Genomic DNA, 17,671 nt, shown 5'->3' with positions numbered 1-17,671 from the left:
CGTCAAGTAAAGTAACGCTTGGGTAGGGTATACAACGAACCTGCCTTCATTTCACAGTCACCGACTTTTGGACCGACGAATCTTATCCAAGTCTCAATCTTTCGAGGACCCATTTAGATTCCAAAGTCCCACAAGTTGCTCTCTCTCATTTTCCAAAGTCCCACAAGTTGCTCTCTCTCATTTTAATAGCTTTTGTCTTTCTTTTTCTCTTATTTAGATGCTTTTCAGCAAATTGATTGGCTGATTGATTTCAACTGTAAACTGGCACTAACTGTTTCTTGAGTCATGTACAAATACTAAACGCTAGTGTCTAGTGATGAGGAATCTCATTAAAAAAAAACACTTGCAGTGCTTTCAACCTTCTGATACTTAATATATGTCCTGATAATAATACCAACAAAGAATAGAGATTCTTACAAGATTTGAGTAAACAAAAACTTTATACCAGTAAAAGGAACAAAAAAAAATATCACTCAAAAGAGATCATGTCTTTGTTTGAATCATCATAATCATAATAATCATCATCATCAGTGCCTATCTAGTAAACCTTTCAACCTCTAAGTCTTTTCAGTAAACAGAAGAATAAAAAACAACACGAAATGTTTCCCTCTTTGTTAGCTGGACTTCAACGTCCCCAAACCGATCCCTCTTGTTCTTCCCGGTGCTCCTCCATTAATTGAAGATAAATCCAACACGATCCTGCTTCACCAAAAGACCGTTTCATTAACAACAAAAAAAAAACTCTATAGAGAGATGCAAATAAATCAAGAACTTTAGTCATCATGTGTACATGTTCTTAGCTGCTTCTCCTGTTTCTTGAATCAAAATCTTATCTTCCATCTTTGTTACTGTATGCTCCTTTGGAAGATTGATCCCTTCTACTGCTTTTAATCAAACAATCCATTAAGATTACTTTTCAACCTAATTAGTATATACATTGATTTTTGGTTTTATTACCTTCTACACCATTCACCGGAGTGTCATTGTCTATCCCCAAGAGATTCTGAAACAGAGATCCATTGTTATTCAATCACCAAGCTGCTTAAAGAGGATTCTTTTCTAAGCAAAAGTCAAGATAAGTCACCTTAAGGCTCTTGTAGCATTCATCAAGGTTGTCATTATACAAGATATGACCAAAAATGCCTGAGGATTTCCCAGCTTTAATCTCCGCTTCAGCGTTTCTAAGCCGCTTTTGGATCTGCTCCTCTGTTTCAGTTCCTCTGTTTTTCACAGCATTTGAAACTTGAGGATACGAATCTCAACAACTCATACGGTAAAAGTCTGAGTTTCTTTTACCGGGCACGGAGCCGATCTTCAAGCTCCTTCATTGAAGGAGGGCACACGAATATAAACATCGCATCAAGAGAACTCGCCTTCACAGACCTCGCTCCTTGAACATCAATGTCAAGTATACATCTCTACACACAACAACAACAAAAATGATCATTTTAAAGATCAGTAACATGAAACAGAGATGATGATCTTTTCAATTACCTTTCCTGAATCTGTTACAACCTCAACGGATTCAATACTAGTTCCGTACAGATTACCATGAACAGAAGCAAACTCAAGAAACTTCCCGTCGTTAATCTCTTTCTCCATCACATTTTTATCAGTGAAATGGTAGTGAACACCGTTCTTCTCCATGCACCTGGGAGAACGAGTTGTGTGGCTCACAGAGAATCCGAACATGGAAGGAAACTCTTTCATGAGCATTGTTATAAGCGTTCCTTTGCCGACTCCGGAAGGACCGCTTATGACAATAGGCTTCTCTGCGTTTCCTCTCACTCCTTTGCTCCAAGCAACAACCTCTTTCCCTAAGAGTTTCCTTTGTTCCCGGACAAAAGGACTATCCACCTAAGTCAATGTCCAGAGAGACATGAGAAAACAAACAGACAAGATTATATTCGTATGTTAACACTGATGTCTCCAGATGCTAACCTCAAGGAACCATATAGAGTCGTCGGAAGCTGAGCCTTTTTTGATAAACAAGATCCGGCCTTGTTTAAGAACAAAGGCAGAGTAAGCCTTGCAGGGTTTAGGGCCTGTTCCAAGAACAGTAGGACTAGACCTGAAACACACACCAACTCCTTCATATTTGACATTAATGGAAGAGGAAACTAATAGAACAAGATGTAACACGTACCACTTGTTAGTGATTTTGTCATGAATCTGAACTCCAAGGAACAATGGGTTCCCTTCATGACTTCCACCAATCACATACTGCAAAAAGAAAAGATATGTTGAATCAAATAATCAATTTCAAAATTCCAAAACATCAAACTTGAGAGGCTTACGGATCGATCTCCAATTTCAACTGATGAATCGCCATTAGTGTGTCCATTCTCCAGATGATCCACAAAGAAAGCTGGTGCTCCTCCCTATTTAACAGGAAATCAAAATCATACAAAACAAAACAATGTAAGACATCTATGAAACAATGAAGAGCAACGAAGTGAATCGAGGCTCACCATATAGGCTTTTTTTCTAAGCTTCCAAGAAGACAAAACTCAGCCCTGAGCTATGGGCACAATCACAAAAGAAAGAATCAAAAACACACACAGAGACTACAAAATAATAATATGTCCTCTAAATCTCCAAACATAAAAGGTTAGACCTTTTCTGCAGAACCAATGAAACAAAAACGGTCGATGAATCAGTCAAAAAAAAAAAAACGGTCGATGAAACAAAAGAACCCAAACCCAGAAAGGAATATGAAAACGTTGAGGAAAGACGAAGGCTTTTGGATCGATTTGAGAAAAAAAGTTTTCAGTTTTTTTTTTTTTTTGGTTTGTGGCAATTGATATGTATGGAAATTTCTCAATCAGCTATGGGAAGCAGATATATGTATCTGCATAGTCCCAAGACAACTTGGAGACAGATGGATGGTGTGAGGAAAGCTATACGATCCCTTTTAAGAAAATATATATAATTATAGTTTTCTTTGTTCAACTTAAATTATATAGTTATTATTCAATTTAAGTTTAAATTTTATTAGCTTATAATATACCTATTTAAAATATATTTCAGAATTTTCGTTTGTATTTAAAAGATTGATGTTTGAGACCTTAGTTAATACATTCTGTTTTATATTATAAAATTATGAATGGTTGAGTATTTATTAGAAAACAAAAAAAACAATGTAAAAAATTCACAAATAAATAAATATTTATTTTTAATATATGTGGAAAACCTGAAACATCAATTTTTTATGCAAATGAAATATTAAAGAATTATTAGATTTTCATTTATATGATTAGTAGTTAAAAATAATATGTAAATTTGAAAGTTGAACATTTATAATTGTAACTTTGGTTTTTAGAATTTTTTAGATTTAGACTTTTAATTTATAGATAGTTTTTTCTAGTTATAATTTTTTAAAATACAAACTATTTTATAAAATGTGAAATTCAACAGAAAATTATCTTATATAAGAGCTTAGAGGAAAAAAAAACAAAAATAAGAGACGGTTAATAAATTGTCTTAGTATCTTCGAACACATATTAATTTATTAATTTGGTATAAAGATAGAGTTTCATTCTTAATCGGGAGTGAAATCTTTTTATGGACAGGTTAATAGTTTTTCAATTGAAAGACTAATGTGGTTTTATTTGAAAATAGCAATTTTAACCATTTTGAAGCAAATGTGGAGAAAAAAATTGTTTTAAGAACATATTCAAGTAGATCTTTTTTTTTCTTTTTTTGACTAAATTTTTGCGTTTTTTTTTTCTTACAGAAAAATAACTAAAAACCAGTCACTCCACCAATTATTCCATTCTTCTTATATATAGCTGGTATTTTTGTTCAAAAACATTTTTTTTTACTTAAAGTTAAAAACAAAATTTGATGCATGAATCTTGCAGTTTTAAGGGTTTGGCTTTAAGTAACCTTGAAAATTTAAAAACCTTCTTCGGGAGACAAGCCAAAAACAGTAGACTTTGGAAGAATTTTCAGGCGACTAACAAAAAGTACTACAATGAGTTAACGTAGAGAAGATGGTAACAATAATATAATGGCTTGAAATGTGAAACTGGACCAATAATGTTAGACAAGGACACAAGGCCATATGGGATTGGTTAGAAACATGAGATTTTGTCCCCCAAATTTCAAACTTCCATTCAAACATGACATGATTTTGACCAAACCATTAACTCTACAATGTTGAATATGAAAGGTGGATAAGGACATCAGAACATGCCATGATTTTGCCCTCATCCTCATTTTGTATCTTAAGATTCTCTTTTTTCATTACTTCAATACTTTTTTTTTTTTTTTTTTTTTTTTTACTTACTTCAATACTTTGTACAAAGACGAGTCCACTATGACCATTTGCGTAAAGAATATTATCCATGATCGACATTAAACACCTTTTGAATCTATATATTTGTCAAGATGTGTGCAATCCATCGGCTATATGGCGTGTCAATCGAGTTTTTTAAAAGTATTCTAACTGTATAAAAGTTAACCAATAATATTAGTTTACTTTACTAATCCAGGTAATTGAAAGTATATATAAGCTGGGTAATATTTTAAGACTTACTTACTAGCCATCAACATAAATAAGTACACCTAATAATATGCAGCAGCCAGCACCCAGCACCCAGCACCCAGCACCCAGCAGCCATAATTTAGCAAAAAAAAAAGGGGGTATAAATTACGATTTAATTATGCATACACAAAGGTATAAAGATGATGTGGTTGGTGAAGTATTGGATGTTGGGATTGTGTGAGCCCATGTCCAACTCTATTTTATCTGATTAGTACGATATTGTCTACTTTGGGTTTTAGTGGCAAACCCGCATGAATTTACTTTTGGTTTCCATCACAAAATGTTTCGTACTAATTAAAGTTGAACTCCTCTTTATATATTAGATTTTCTTTTGTCTAATATTCGATGTTGGACTTTGTTTGATATCTCATATTTTCCCCCTCAAACTAAGGACCACAATTCATCTCTTGTGTATTTTCTTTAGCGGATCATCTCGGCACCACCTTGTACTAGTAATCGCAGGATTTCCTTTGAGAATGTATCTTCCATAACATCTTTCATTCCTTTGAAGATATTTGTCCCACAACAGCACAGGTTTCATGATCTTCTGGCGATTATGCCATTGATCTCCTCTTTCACTTTAAAGGATCCCGTTCTTACTTAAAAGGTATTTTGGTTTTCTTGCAGATCTTCGTCGAACCGCTCTGATACCAATTGTTGGGATTGCGAAACTCCGTGTCCAACTCTATCTTGTGTGATTAGTACGATATTGTCCACTTTGGATCTTAATGGCAAGTCCGCATGAATTTACTTTTGGTTTTCATCCCAAAAGGTTTCGTACTAATTAGAGTTCAACTCTTCTTTATATATTAGACTTTCTTTTGTCTAATATCCGATGTGTGACTTTGTTTGATATCTCATATTGGAAACCGGGCAGTATATATACTTAATACTTACACTTAAAAACTAGGTTTGGCTACAATTTTGTTATGTATATGCTTGTAAATATAGTAGCTGATGATGTTGATGCCAGATTTGGTCCAGCTATAAATTCAGGTTTGAGTACTACGAATGAAACTCTAGGAAATGGAACTTGGAAGAAGACAAAATATTAACTTTACAGAACTTAATTAAACTGAACTTTTAAATATTGATGTAGAAAAGAAACCATTTCTGTTTTGGTTGATTGCTTTTCTTTTTGTTTGTAAATACCAAAAGATGATGTGTGACACTACTAGTATTATATGAATGTATGAGGCAACGTCGTGGACTAGGACTTGGTCTCCTTGTGGATGCGAACGCTAACGTGTTTCCAACGTTTGATCCAAGCATTTGATTTTTGACAAGTTTCCAACGGTCATAATTCTTATTGGTATCCGTCAAATTTCGTTCGGTGACATGTCAACAAAAAAAATCACATGACCATGTCCTAATCTATGATGGCCCTGTGCGTTATCCAAACGATGCGATCAACTTCAGCGATCCAAAACTGAACGTCGAAATAAACAAAAAAAATAATTATGTTGCCGCTGCGATCACTTTCGCAAGGAATTCCGGTGCCGTTTGTGTCGCTGTAAAAAATAGCGGCGTAAGAATAGTCGCTGCGATTACTTTTGAGAGGCAAAATCACCACTGCCCGGTGTTACTCTCCACTTGCGTGAACAAGAAAACAGTTACAAGTTTGGTCGCTGGCTGCTGACGCAACGTCTTGTAAAAGAACAGAGCTGATATGGGCTAGTTGATTGGAGTCTGCTGAAAATGCGACCAATTATTATTAACCCTCTCGGCCCAACTTCGCACCATACGTATTAATATATTACACAATTTGTCAATATGCTTAAGGATTCATTCAAATCCGGAAAGGCACTTTTTTTTCGCTTTGAAACACTTTGATTGAAACATAGATGGATACAAAGCCGGAACCTGAGCCGGAGGAAACAAGCTTCCCCGGAGACTAAGCCCTAAGAGACAGGGAAACAATACAACTAAAACATAAACAAACTACTCATACTCCAACACTTCTTAACACTAAACAAACACAAAGGTGAAAGACAGTGAAAACCTTTGACAAGAAAAACCTGCAACCAAATCTAGAAATAAGCATAATGGAGAAATCAACAACGCCCACTCTATTGGCGTAAAGGGGAAGGGAGCGTTCACTTCTATTGCTCCACCAACAGACAACCTTTATTTTTTTTATGCCTTTATTTTTTTGTATAGGTATAAAACCTTTATTTTTTTGATGCCCCATACATTGTAGTATGATCAAATAATTCGGTTCTAAACTTTATATATCTAAGTCTTGTGGTTGAGATTTTGTTCTTCTTTTATAGGACTAGTCTATTATCTTACTCCATGAACAAAAGTTATCAATTATAGTATTAATGAGTCAAACCAAACCAATAAAATCCAAACTGATCTAAACCAAATCAAAGTCTATTATAAAATTATTCAGCTAAAGATTTTTCCAGCCTGAACAGTTCGGTTCCCGAGAAGACAATGCATTTATGTAATTATTTTAATTAAGCATAAAAGTAATATCAAGATACTATAATAGTAAGACATTTAGAGGATGTATTCAATTAAAGATTTGAAGTGATTTGTATTAAAATAACAAATACACTGTTATTCAAATGTTGATTTTAAAAAATACTTTAAAATTCAGTGTTATTAAACTTGACATTTTATAAAATACTCTGAAATCCACTGTTATCGAACAAAACTTAAGTTAGAGATTTTAGAGTGCTTTAAATGTTTATAAACTGTTTGAAGGGAGTTCTTTAGTTATAAAAATAAAAATTCAAATCCCACGGTTTTAAATAAGATTCTATAGTGTTTTAACAAAAATCACACCAAATTCTCTAATTCTCCTGCAATCATCTAAAAACTCATTGAAAATCAAATCACTTCAAATTTCAGATTCAATAAACTTACATATTTTATATTTTATTCAATATCATATGTTTTCTATCCTAATATAGTCAAAAATTTTGATTAAAAAGGAAAAGTAACTCTTATATCAAAACAGCAGCTGTCTAAAACTTAACCAAGTTTCATTAAATACAAAAGTTTCTATACGATTCTCTTAAAACTTTTTTGTTTCAGTTATATATTAGACTTAGTTCACATAGTTTATCTTTTATTGTGACCAATGTAATGTCCCAATCGGTGTACGAGAGTAAGTACCAAGTTTTTGGTTTCAACTGATTCTGATTTCACATTTCCAGCTCCATCTTCTTCTTCTGCAGATAATCCAAATCAGGTGCAAGTCATTGTTCAAGATCTATCAACCACAGAGGCCAAAGGTCAGTGGTGATAGCACTAGAAAACCCCATATTATTCTATGAACATTATAAGCGTACACAACAAACTCGATTGTGTTTCCAAGTCAAAACACTGGGCTACTTTGTTCACCTTGAAATATATATTTGATCTGGTTGCTTTTGGTTACATCAGCCTCTTAATCAACGTTAAATCCTTAATATAATAAACAGTTTGCACAAGGTATACATTGTTATTGGAATTATCCTTTCTTCTCATCTTGTAGAACAATAATATTGCAGGAACAGAAAACTTTGACAGTAAGAAGGAAGGGGGCTTTGAAGATTAATTTTCAGAAAATCTCGCTTTTACGTTTTCATACGCTTTGCTTCCACATACCCGCTTCCTATCCATGTAACATAGCTTTGTATCATGTCGGTTACTGGTTTTAGGATTAACTTGGCCTTCAGAAAACATTTTTTTACCTCCGTTGGTTGGTTGGGTTTGTGTATCTTTTTGGGATTTATGAGACGTTTCATGGTTTGTGAACTTTAAATATTTTGATTAATCAACTTTAAATAAAGTATTCTTAAATATTTTGATATGTGCTTTTTATGGAGTATAATTTAAATCTGAACGTCAGATTTTTAAATAGTTTTGCATGTATAGTTATGAGATATTTGATCATCTTTTGAATTTATTATAACTCCAAAGTGCAAAACATCAACACAGAGGAATACTTAAACAAATGTATAATTATGATATATGGGTATTTATATAATAATGCAGAGCAGGTAAATCCAAAAATTATGGATGATTGATGATTCCACTAGCTAAAATAAATATTCTGGATACTTTTGTTTAATTGAACGTAGTATATTATTTTTTTGCCATGAACAAGCGCATACAAAAACTAAATTTGGTTTGAATTTTCGCATTTGTAGTTCGGGTAGTTCGGTTCGGATAAATAACGAATTAAGCCGTCAAAATATTTGGTTCGGTCCGGTTCACGGGTAGTTTGGTTTCAAAAAAAATTACCAAAAATTTTGATTTAAATTGAATAAAATTCGAATTTTTTTGATTAATTTTGGTTATTTCGGTTAATTCGGTTTAATTTTTAGCCGGTTAAGTTATTTTGATTTGGATTTTGATTTGTTTGTTTAGATCAATTCTCAATTTTGGATACTTTGGTACTGTTTGAATTTTAAAAGAGAAAAAAAAAACGAACCAAAAACCGAAACACTTTTTTTGTTACCGAACCAACTCAAACTTCCGAACCGAACAAATCAAAAACAAAACTTTTCGGTTCGGTTCGGCAAGTTTGGTTCAGTTAAATGATTCGGTTATATTTATAAGTCATGTGGTTGAGATTTTAGTTATTCTTTTATAGGACTTTTCTAGTATCCGACTGCATGATAAACGTGCTCACCTCATAAAATTATTGTAACTACCTCTCAACCTACCCACCTCAAAAGGACAGTACAGACTACAGAGAGCTCAAGTTTATCTCTCCTTTCCTCACCAAGAGCTCCTTCCTCCCCACTACTATTAATGAACGCGACTCCTCATTCTTCATTCATCACCAGCACGAACTCTTCTCCAACTTTTTTACTTTTGATCACTTTAGTTGATTTTGATTACTTTAGTTGATTTACATCGCAACTTAGTTGATTTACATCGCAACTTTTTTTTGTCTGGCCAACTGATTATAACTAATGTACTTGGATCTGCTTTTAGTAAGTCCGCAAAGTTTTTGTTTTCCCATTTACTTGAGAATGAATAGTCAAAATTATCATAGACGATTTAACCTTGTTTTGTTGATTTTTCTTATAAATCCGTTTTTCATAAACGATTTTGTTTTTTTTTATAGCATAATTATGGGCACTCGTTCGGCTTGTGCTTCTTACGATCAAGCTCCCATCATAATTCTTTGGGACATTGGAACTGTCAGTTTCAGAACGATATAAAAGATCATGGATACAGTAAAGAGATTTAACTCAAATGAGGCTATTTGGCTATGTGTGCTGGTATATCTATGGCCTTTATATCGTATTCGAAATTGACAATTCTCGATGTCCCAAAAAATATGATGGGAGTCTAAAAATAGGCGCAGCATTTGAACAAATCAAGAAGAGTCTCCATGTGTTCCCAATCGGTGGACGAGAGTAAGTACCAAGTTTTTGGTTTCAACTGAATCTGATTTCACATTTCCAGCTCCATCTTCTTCTTCTGCAGATAATCCAAATCAGGTGCAAGTCATTGTTCAAGATCTATCAACCACAGAGGCCAAAGGTCAGTGGTGATAGCACTAGAAAACCCCATATTATTCTATGAACATTATAAGAGTACACAACAAACTCGATTATGTTTCCAAGTCAAAACACTGGGCTACTTTATTCACCTTGAAATATAGATTTGATCTGGTTGCTTTTGGTTACATCAGCCTCTTAATCAACCTTAAATCATTAATATAATAAACAGTTTGGAGAAGGTATACATTGTTAATGGAATCATCCTTTCTTCTCATCTTGTAGAACAATAAATATTGCAGGAACAGAGAACTTTGACAGTAAGAAGGAAGGAGGCTTTGAAGATTACTTTTTGATGATGAAACGCCTTTTTGATCTCTTCAGAAGATATTTTTGGAGTGCTGCTAATCTCTTTAATACATGGTTGTCCCAAAGGGAAAACTGTTTTAGTTTTTACAATTAGTCGAGACTCCGGTTATAGTTTTTTTTTCATGACTAGATGCTGAAATAACGGTGTAGGGTCGTCAAGAGATGTCTGGTTCTATGTGTTCCATGTTTGTTTCTTCAGCTAATACAATTGCTTTCTCTTCGGTGCAAATTATGTGTTTGAAATCCATGTCTGCTTTGTGCTTTGAGCCAATCAAGTGTTGAATCTCATGGAAAGGATTCTGTATTATTTATCTCTAAAAAAACAAAACGTTCAACAAGCACCAGTGGTCTAGTGGTAGAATAGTACCCTGCCACGGTACAGACCCGGGTTCGATTCCCGGCTGGTGCATCAATTTTTTTTGTTATTTTTTTTGCCAGCGAATTCATTGGAGCATGCATACACATCCAAAGAGTTAAAAACAGTCTATAAAATCCCATCACATTAAGATTACTTTTGATGATGATATGCCGTTTTGATCTGTTCACCAGATATTTGGAGTGCTGCTAATCTCTTTAACTCCATTGTTATCCCAAAAGACAATTTTTTTAGTGTCTACAATTCGTTCAGACTCCAATAATAGTTTTGTTTTCATAATTAGATGCTGAAATAACTGTTCAAGGGTCTCAAGATTAGGTTCTATGTGTTTAGTGCACACAAAAGCTACAGTTGCTACGTAGTTATAAATCTATACATTGCTTTCTTTTTTTTTGTAACAGGCTTATATACATTGCTTTCTTTCAATTCAATTTTATATGAGCGCACTTCTTCCACCACGAGGCTCCCTGAATACCACTAAACTAGACTTCAGATGAAGTAACGGGAGGTAGAGCAAATGAAGTCTTTTGATATCAAACAGCTCAATTTTGTCCAAACCTCATGTGGCGTGGCTAGTTATCAAACCAGATACAATTTAAACTAGAACTGTAGATTTACTTTACTCAACTGTAAAACCAATGCAAGTCTATATAAAGCAGTATAAAACCAATGCAAGTCTTTAACTCCATTGTTGTCTATTTCAAAGATTTACGGGAGACAAAACCGTAAAATTTAAAAAATTTCTGGTAAAACTATAAAATCCGGTAAAACACAGTTTTTCCGCCTAAAATCGAGAAAGTCGAGCTTTCCAGCAAAAAATAAGTATAAATTTATCGGTTTTAATCATAATCATAATCATAATCTACGATTGGTTCTTACGAGCGGCAAAATACTTACGAAAGAACCCATAACCTTCCTACTAAAAAAGATGTTGCATCTACTAGCGGCCAATTTTAATATGGAACTTGAAAAAGGATAATGCTATTGAAAGTAATACAGGATATCTACAAGGGATTAATGATTTGCATCCTGCAGTCCAGCTTACATGGCATTACAATAGCCATTTCTTTTCTGTAGGGAGAAGAGATGGTTTTAGATTAAGAATTGATATCTGGTTTGATGATACATTGGGACGAAAGAAAAACAGTAACAATTGGAGGGTTTTCACCTTTTTATACAGAAGAGATGAATCTATTAGCTGAACATTATGAAAATTTTGACATCAGCTGAGAAAACTTAAAATTCACGTTAAAATATCGTTTATACCCTTAATAAATAAAATATATAAAAAACTAAAAAACGAATCTAATTTATTTGATTAGATAATTGATTAAAATTAGTATTAACCAAAATATAAAAATATATATTTAAAATAAAAAGATAATATATATATATATATATATTGTGTGTTGTTATCTGAATATATCTTTTAATAAAAAGTCAAAAACATAAAATATATAACTAAATATTACTCAAGTATAATTCTTGATTTTATATAATTGAAAAGAGAATATTTATTGATCTTTTAAGATTTATTTCTATACAATGAGTATAGTGTACAAAAACAATTAAAAAAACATATTGTTAAATGTAAAAAAAAATAATTGAAAACATAAACGATAAATTATCATTATTGTCTTTGATTAATAATATATACTAATAAATAATTAGAAAATTATTATGCCCGCATCAGCGACTAAAAGTTTGGGTCTAACAGATATATATGCGAGACCAAAAGTTTACATATCAAACATGAAAACTACTAAGCAGATCATTTATGTTAATGACCAATCTGTTAGATTTAATGATATAACATCTAAAGATTACAAACAGTGGAAAATAATAATTTCTAAAAAAAGATGGTTTGAGTTTATTGTTACGAAATTCTTTTGATCTGGATCATTAAGGATACTAAATCCAGGACCAAGGCATAGCCTTTTTTTTGTTTAGTGTAAACCCATCACTATTTTAATCAATGGCTATGAGTATGTTTCCTCAAAAACGCAAGCTTGTGTTTTGGCATTTTTTCTTCACTCCGCAACATTATCATAAATGATCGGTAAAATACATGCGTAATCGTGTTTAAAACGTGATTACGCCATCCCGCATGGCTACCAATTAGTATATGTTTATTCTTACATGCTTCTTGTTCGTAAGTTGATTTGGGGTGGATTTTACTACGTTTCCTTTAGGCTTTTGTTTCTGAGGATCTCATGATATCCAGCCAGCTTATGTATTGAACCTGATATCCACTATGAACTAGGTGATTTTCCCGTGCTCATGCACGGATATAAATATTAACAAAACAAATATATTATTAGAGTTAGTTAATATGTATTTTAATTTTTAATTATATGTAATTTGTATGTATGATTGTTTATAACTAATAATATGTTATTTTAATTAGGCATGTGATTTTGGATATATAATATTTAATCAGGTTGATAACTATTTAGGTATTAGATTGAATATAATTTCTAAATTCAACAATAACCTTTTTAATTTTTAACAGATTAAAATTTTGATTAATTTTGCATCTAGTTGATTGTTTTTTAGATTTCTAAATATAGTTTAATGAGTTTATGTAGATTCATATAAGAAAATAGCTTAATATACAAAGAAAATATTTTTATTAGTTTTAAATATATTATATATGTCTCCTATTTCTTCTTATGTAATAAATTGTATTTTCTTGTGTTGTATACGATTCTTTAACTCTATTTGTACTTCGGTATATCAATAAAACTTGTTCAAACAATACATATGTACATAAAATTATTTAAGATTATTTTTAAAGTAAATATATAATTTTAATATCAACATTAGTTTTTGGGAACTTTTTATTTTAAATTATAATATGTATATTATATATTTTTCTTTATAAAATTTATCATTGTTCATTCAATTAATATTTCATTTTCATCGTATATGTTATTTAGAAATAATATAGAAAGGAAACAAAAATTAGAAAAAATAATAAAAATTGATAGTAAGAGTTAGATATAATATTTTAATTTATTAAATTTACTTATGTAATTAATCATCAAAAAAATTAAAATAAGGGATACACGTTTTTTAACGACTTCTCTAATTATACACTTTGAATTATTTATTCCAAACTAATTTATATTAAAAATATGTTAGTTTCTTATAGATAGTTTTATCTATGTGATTTAAAAAATATATATAAAGAAAGTCTAAATCAAATTTAAAATTAACAAAAAACCTATTTTAAAAATATAAATAAAACATCTATGTACTATTAATTCTGATATTTTTAGCTCATTAGAAATATTTTGCTAATGTTATTGAAGTGGTTTTTAATCATATGAGAAAATATATTGATAAAGAAAATAATTATATAACTTTATATACATATTATGTTATTTAAGATTATATTTTAAAAGAAAGAAATTATTTTAATCCAACATTATTTTTTTGGGGAAATTTCCTTTTTATGAATACATAATATTAATTTTCGTTTTTATGAAACTAACTTATCAAATAATATTACAGAGATTTTAAAACAAAAATTTATTAGTACTGTAGATTTTATTTTTAACCATTATTTCAAAATAAATTTGATTTAATTAATATAAAATTAATATTTTTTAAATCATATTTAAAAATATATGTATATATTTAAATTTATAATATTAGATATATTTTTAATCTATTTATTTTGGTTAAATATATTAAATCAACTTATATATAATTAATAAAACTGATATAAAATTAATAATAATCAAAAATTAAAACTAAACAATATTTATAAAATTTGTAGATATATAAGAAACTAATGATTTTAAGTTTAAGTTTTTATAATTTTTTAAAAATTGTAGAAAATTATGAAAATTTAAAAATAATAAAAAAATTATAGTTATAAAATATAATTAAATAAGATTTCAAAATTAGTAATTTTCATGTTTGTATATATTCATTTTAATGAGGATCTATGCGTTATTACCATATTCTAAAAAGTTTACCAAAAATATAAATCAACATAAATGTAATGTATGAGTTATTGTCATATTTTAAAAAGTTTACCAAACATAAAAATTAACATTCAATATAATTGTCCATGTCATATTAATCTATAAGACATGTCATCAATTTTAGTAGCCATGTCATATTATTTTTGTGAAAATGATTGTAGAGAAGACATGTGGCAAAATCACTTCTCAAATATAGTCTAAGGGATGGATATTTTCAGATGGGAAAAGTATATATACAGAGATTCATTTTATCTATAAACTCACTGGTAACTGAGTTAGATTTAGCCTTTGTCTTTATTTGACTGTAAACTCTTGTCAGATGATATCGGATTTGATTGGTAACCTTGCGGAATGGTGGAATGACGTTTTCACGAATTCCAACAAATATTTTACCAATCAAAAAAATTGTGGAATGATAAAAAAAATGAAAAAAAACGTAGGTTTGTGTTTTTGCTAATATAAATATAAAGAAATTTTTTTTGGTTGAATATTTGAAAGAAAATTCAAGAGAACAAACTAAATCCATAATAAGAAACAATATATATGTGATGATTTTAAAATAATTAATTAATTTTCAGCATAAAAGTATAAATCATTGTATTTTAAATAATTATATAAATATTTAAATATATGAGTTACCTTAAAAATATATACTATGCAATATATATATGTATATATATATATATGTGTATATATATATATTTCAATAAATACTTCGATATATGTATGTATATATATATATATATATATATATTATAAAACGTTAAAACCATGTAGATCAAAATCTAGTTAAATTATTTAATGCTCTAAAATCTAATGTCGATCTTGTGTATCATTTTATTGTTGTACTAGCCATTTAAAAAAATCAGAAAATCACATTTTTGAGATATGTTTTCGTTTGGTCTGTTCAGGGTTTCTAGTATAGGAAATATATTAGAAACCATGTGTAAATTTAGATTTATGCTGAGTACTAAGGACATCTCCAATCTCACTCTGTTTTTCACTTTAAAATAAAATTTAAATTAAACAAATTTTAGTAGTATTCTATTTCTCACTCTATAATAGAGTGAAAATAGTGAAAATAAATTTACTCCAGATATATAGTAATTTGTTTATTTTTTGTTCATCGCTCTATTTTTTTACTTTAAAATAGAGTATTATAGGACTAAATTCCAACTCTGTTATAGAACTACTCTATTTTAGAATAAATCATTGGAGATGGTATAATATATACCTTCAATAAACCGTTTGGATATTTTGTTAACGGTGATATCATATTGAACTTATTACTTCTACAAATAAAACCAACGGTGCGTTGCCATCTAGCACCTGCGCTAAGTTTTCGCGCTGAGTTGAAATGATAGCAAAAGGTAGACTCTAATAATCCCTTACTTATTAATAGGGAAGCAAATTTAAAGAATAACCTTTAATGTGTAAGTTATTTACATTCATGCTATGCTGATGTGTCAAGTTCATAATACTCCTCAGCCTTAATAATTAATTTTCCTTCTTTTACTAGATTATTTACAGATATTGCCATTGGTATCATCATATATTATTTTGATTTTATACATCCATTTATAAATTTATGGAAACAATGAAAGAGTCTTTAATTACAACTATCATTGCATGTTTTTGTAGCTGCCGTCTATATATTTGCAAGAACCATTAAATAACTTCTTGCATTATACGAAACATGAAATTCTAAGTATTATTTTTATAAATAAAAAATACATGTACAAAATTACATTAACAAACAAAAGAGATTCACTGATATATTTATTTTTCTGTATATGAAAAACAAACATATATGCATGATCAAAATTCATCTCTCTGTTTAATCATAGAAATGTAGACTCATAAAAAAATGGATTAGTTGTCAAAAATAAAAAATAAACGGATTCATAAATTTTATGGGAGTTTCAGACGTTGACAAACATAAAGATCTTAAAATGAAAGCTATGTATGATGCCAAAACTTTCTTTGCCTTTGAATAAGTTATTATTATCTAGAAAATAATATAACATGGTGCATAACATATAATATATTCTAATAATTTAAATTATAATGTTTTAAAAGTACATTGATTTTTTAAAACGTTTAAAATAATTTTTAAAAAAAAATTCATTAAACCTTAAAAGTTATATTTTATTTTTAAAAAGAATCAAATAAAACAAATAGACAATTATGTTTATTTAAGTAATTTCTAAATTTTTTTTTGTAAATTTGTAAATAAACGTAATATCCAGTTTAAGAAATTTTAATAAATAATATATTGCACATAATAATTCGGTATGAAACAATTATGTTTATTTAAGTGTAATTCTAAAAAAATTAATAAAAATATTTATTTAAGTAAATTTTAAATAAATTATATATTTTGAAGAAAAAATTACTAAATAAAAGGGAAAAAAAATTATACAAAGAGAGAATAGTTTAGGTAACACAAAAATGTAGTAGGAAATATTATTTTGTGACAAAGTGATTAAAATATTTTAAAAGTGTTTTGTTTTAATCTAATTGTTAGAAACAAACTTAATGAATTTTTTTTTTGAAAATTTTAAATTTTTGAAGAAATTATTACTAAACAAAAAAAAGGAAAACAATTATAAAATAAAGAATAGATAAGTACCACAAAACCAAAAGTAAAAGGAAAAAAATATTTGTGGGCTGACAATAGATCCAATGACAGCAGTAGTAATATATATGTTTCCTATAATTACTCTGCGATTATCAATCATGTCGTTATGATTGATTTTCTCGCTATTAGTACATATGATGTTTTTGTTTATGTATGTAGATACTTAGTCACACACTACATGCGTGACAATTTAAACTTTAAATATTATGTAATTAGTGTATGACTGAGGCAAATTTTCAATTTTGCGTGTCTATGGATCTTATTCGGTACGAATTAGCCAACTATGATATA

The 17,671-nt window shown here is 29.7% G+C and overlaps 1 protein-coding gene, 1 long non-coding RNA gene and 1 other non-coding gene across 4 annotated transcripts; 2 read left to right on the top strand and 1 right to left on the bottom strand.

Moving 5' to 3' along the window:
* Positions 1–349: 349 nt before the first annotated feature.
* On the bottom strand, positions 350–2,879 carry LOC130494580 (guanylate kinase 2-like). 2 transcript variants are annotated; one of them, XM_057009316.1, is made up of 10 exons: positions 2,472–2,879; positions 2,298–2,381; positions 2,147–2,223; positions 1,942–2,071; positions 1,495–1,857; positions 1,297–1,418; positions 1,085–1,220; positions 958–1,003; positions 791–881; positions 350–702 (listed from the first exon to the last, which is right to left on the bottom strand). In XM_057009316.1, the coding sequence occupies exons 1-10, from the start codon at positions 2,472–2,474 to the stop codon at positions 615–617; spliced, it is 1,140 nt and encodes a 379-aa protein (XP_056865296.1). In that variant the 5' UTR covers positions 2,475–2,879; the 3' UTR covers positions 350–614. The 2 variants fall into 2 exon arrangements, with proteins under 2 accessions (XP_056865296.1, XP_056865297.1); XM_057009317.1 differs by having other exon boundaries at positions 350–699; positions 2,472–2,877.
* Positions 2,880–9,214: 6,335 nt separating this feature from the next.
* On the top strand, positions 9,215–10,597 carry LOC130511014 (uncharacterized). The gene is made up of 3 exons (XR_008944795.1): positions 9,215–9,915; positions 9,986–10,042; positions 10,302–10,597. It is a non-coding gene; the product is annotated as an uncharacterized LOC130511014 (long non-coding RNA).
* A 109-nt stretch (positions 10,598–10,706) lies between these two features.
* On the top strand, positions 10,707–10,777 carry TRNAG-GCC (transfer RNA glycine (anticodon GCC)). Its single transcript has one exon. It is a non-coding gene; the product is annotated as a tRNA-Gly (tRNA).
* The last annotated feature ends 6,894 nt before the right edge of the window (positions 10,778–17,671 follow it).

Source organism: Raphanus sativus, chromosome 4 (genome assembly GCF_000801105.2).
Source record: "Raphanus sativus cultivar WK10039 chromosome 4, ASM80110v3, whole genome shotgun sequence".
In the NCBI taxonomy this organism is placed as follows: Eukaryota; Viridiplantae; Streptophyta; class Magnoliopsida; order Brassicales; family Brassicaceae; genus Raphanus; species Raphanus sativus.
Note: the sequence above shows the minus strand (reverse complement) of the source record. Positions and strands in the feature narration are given on the sequence as shown.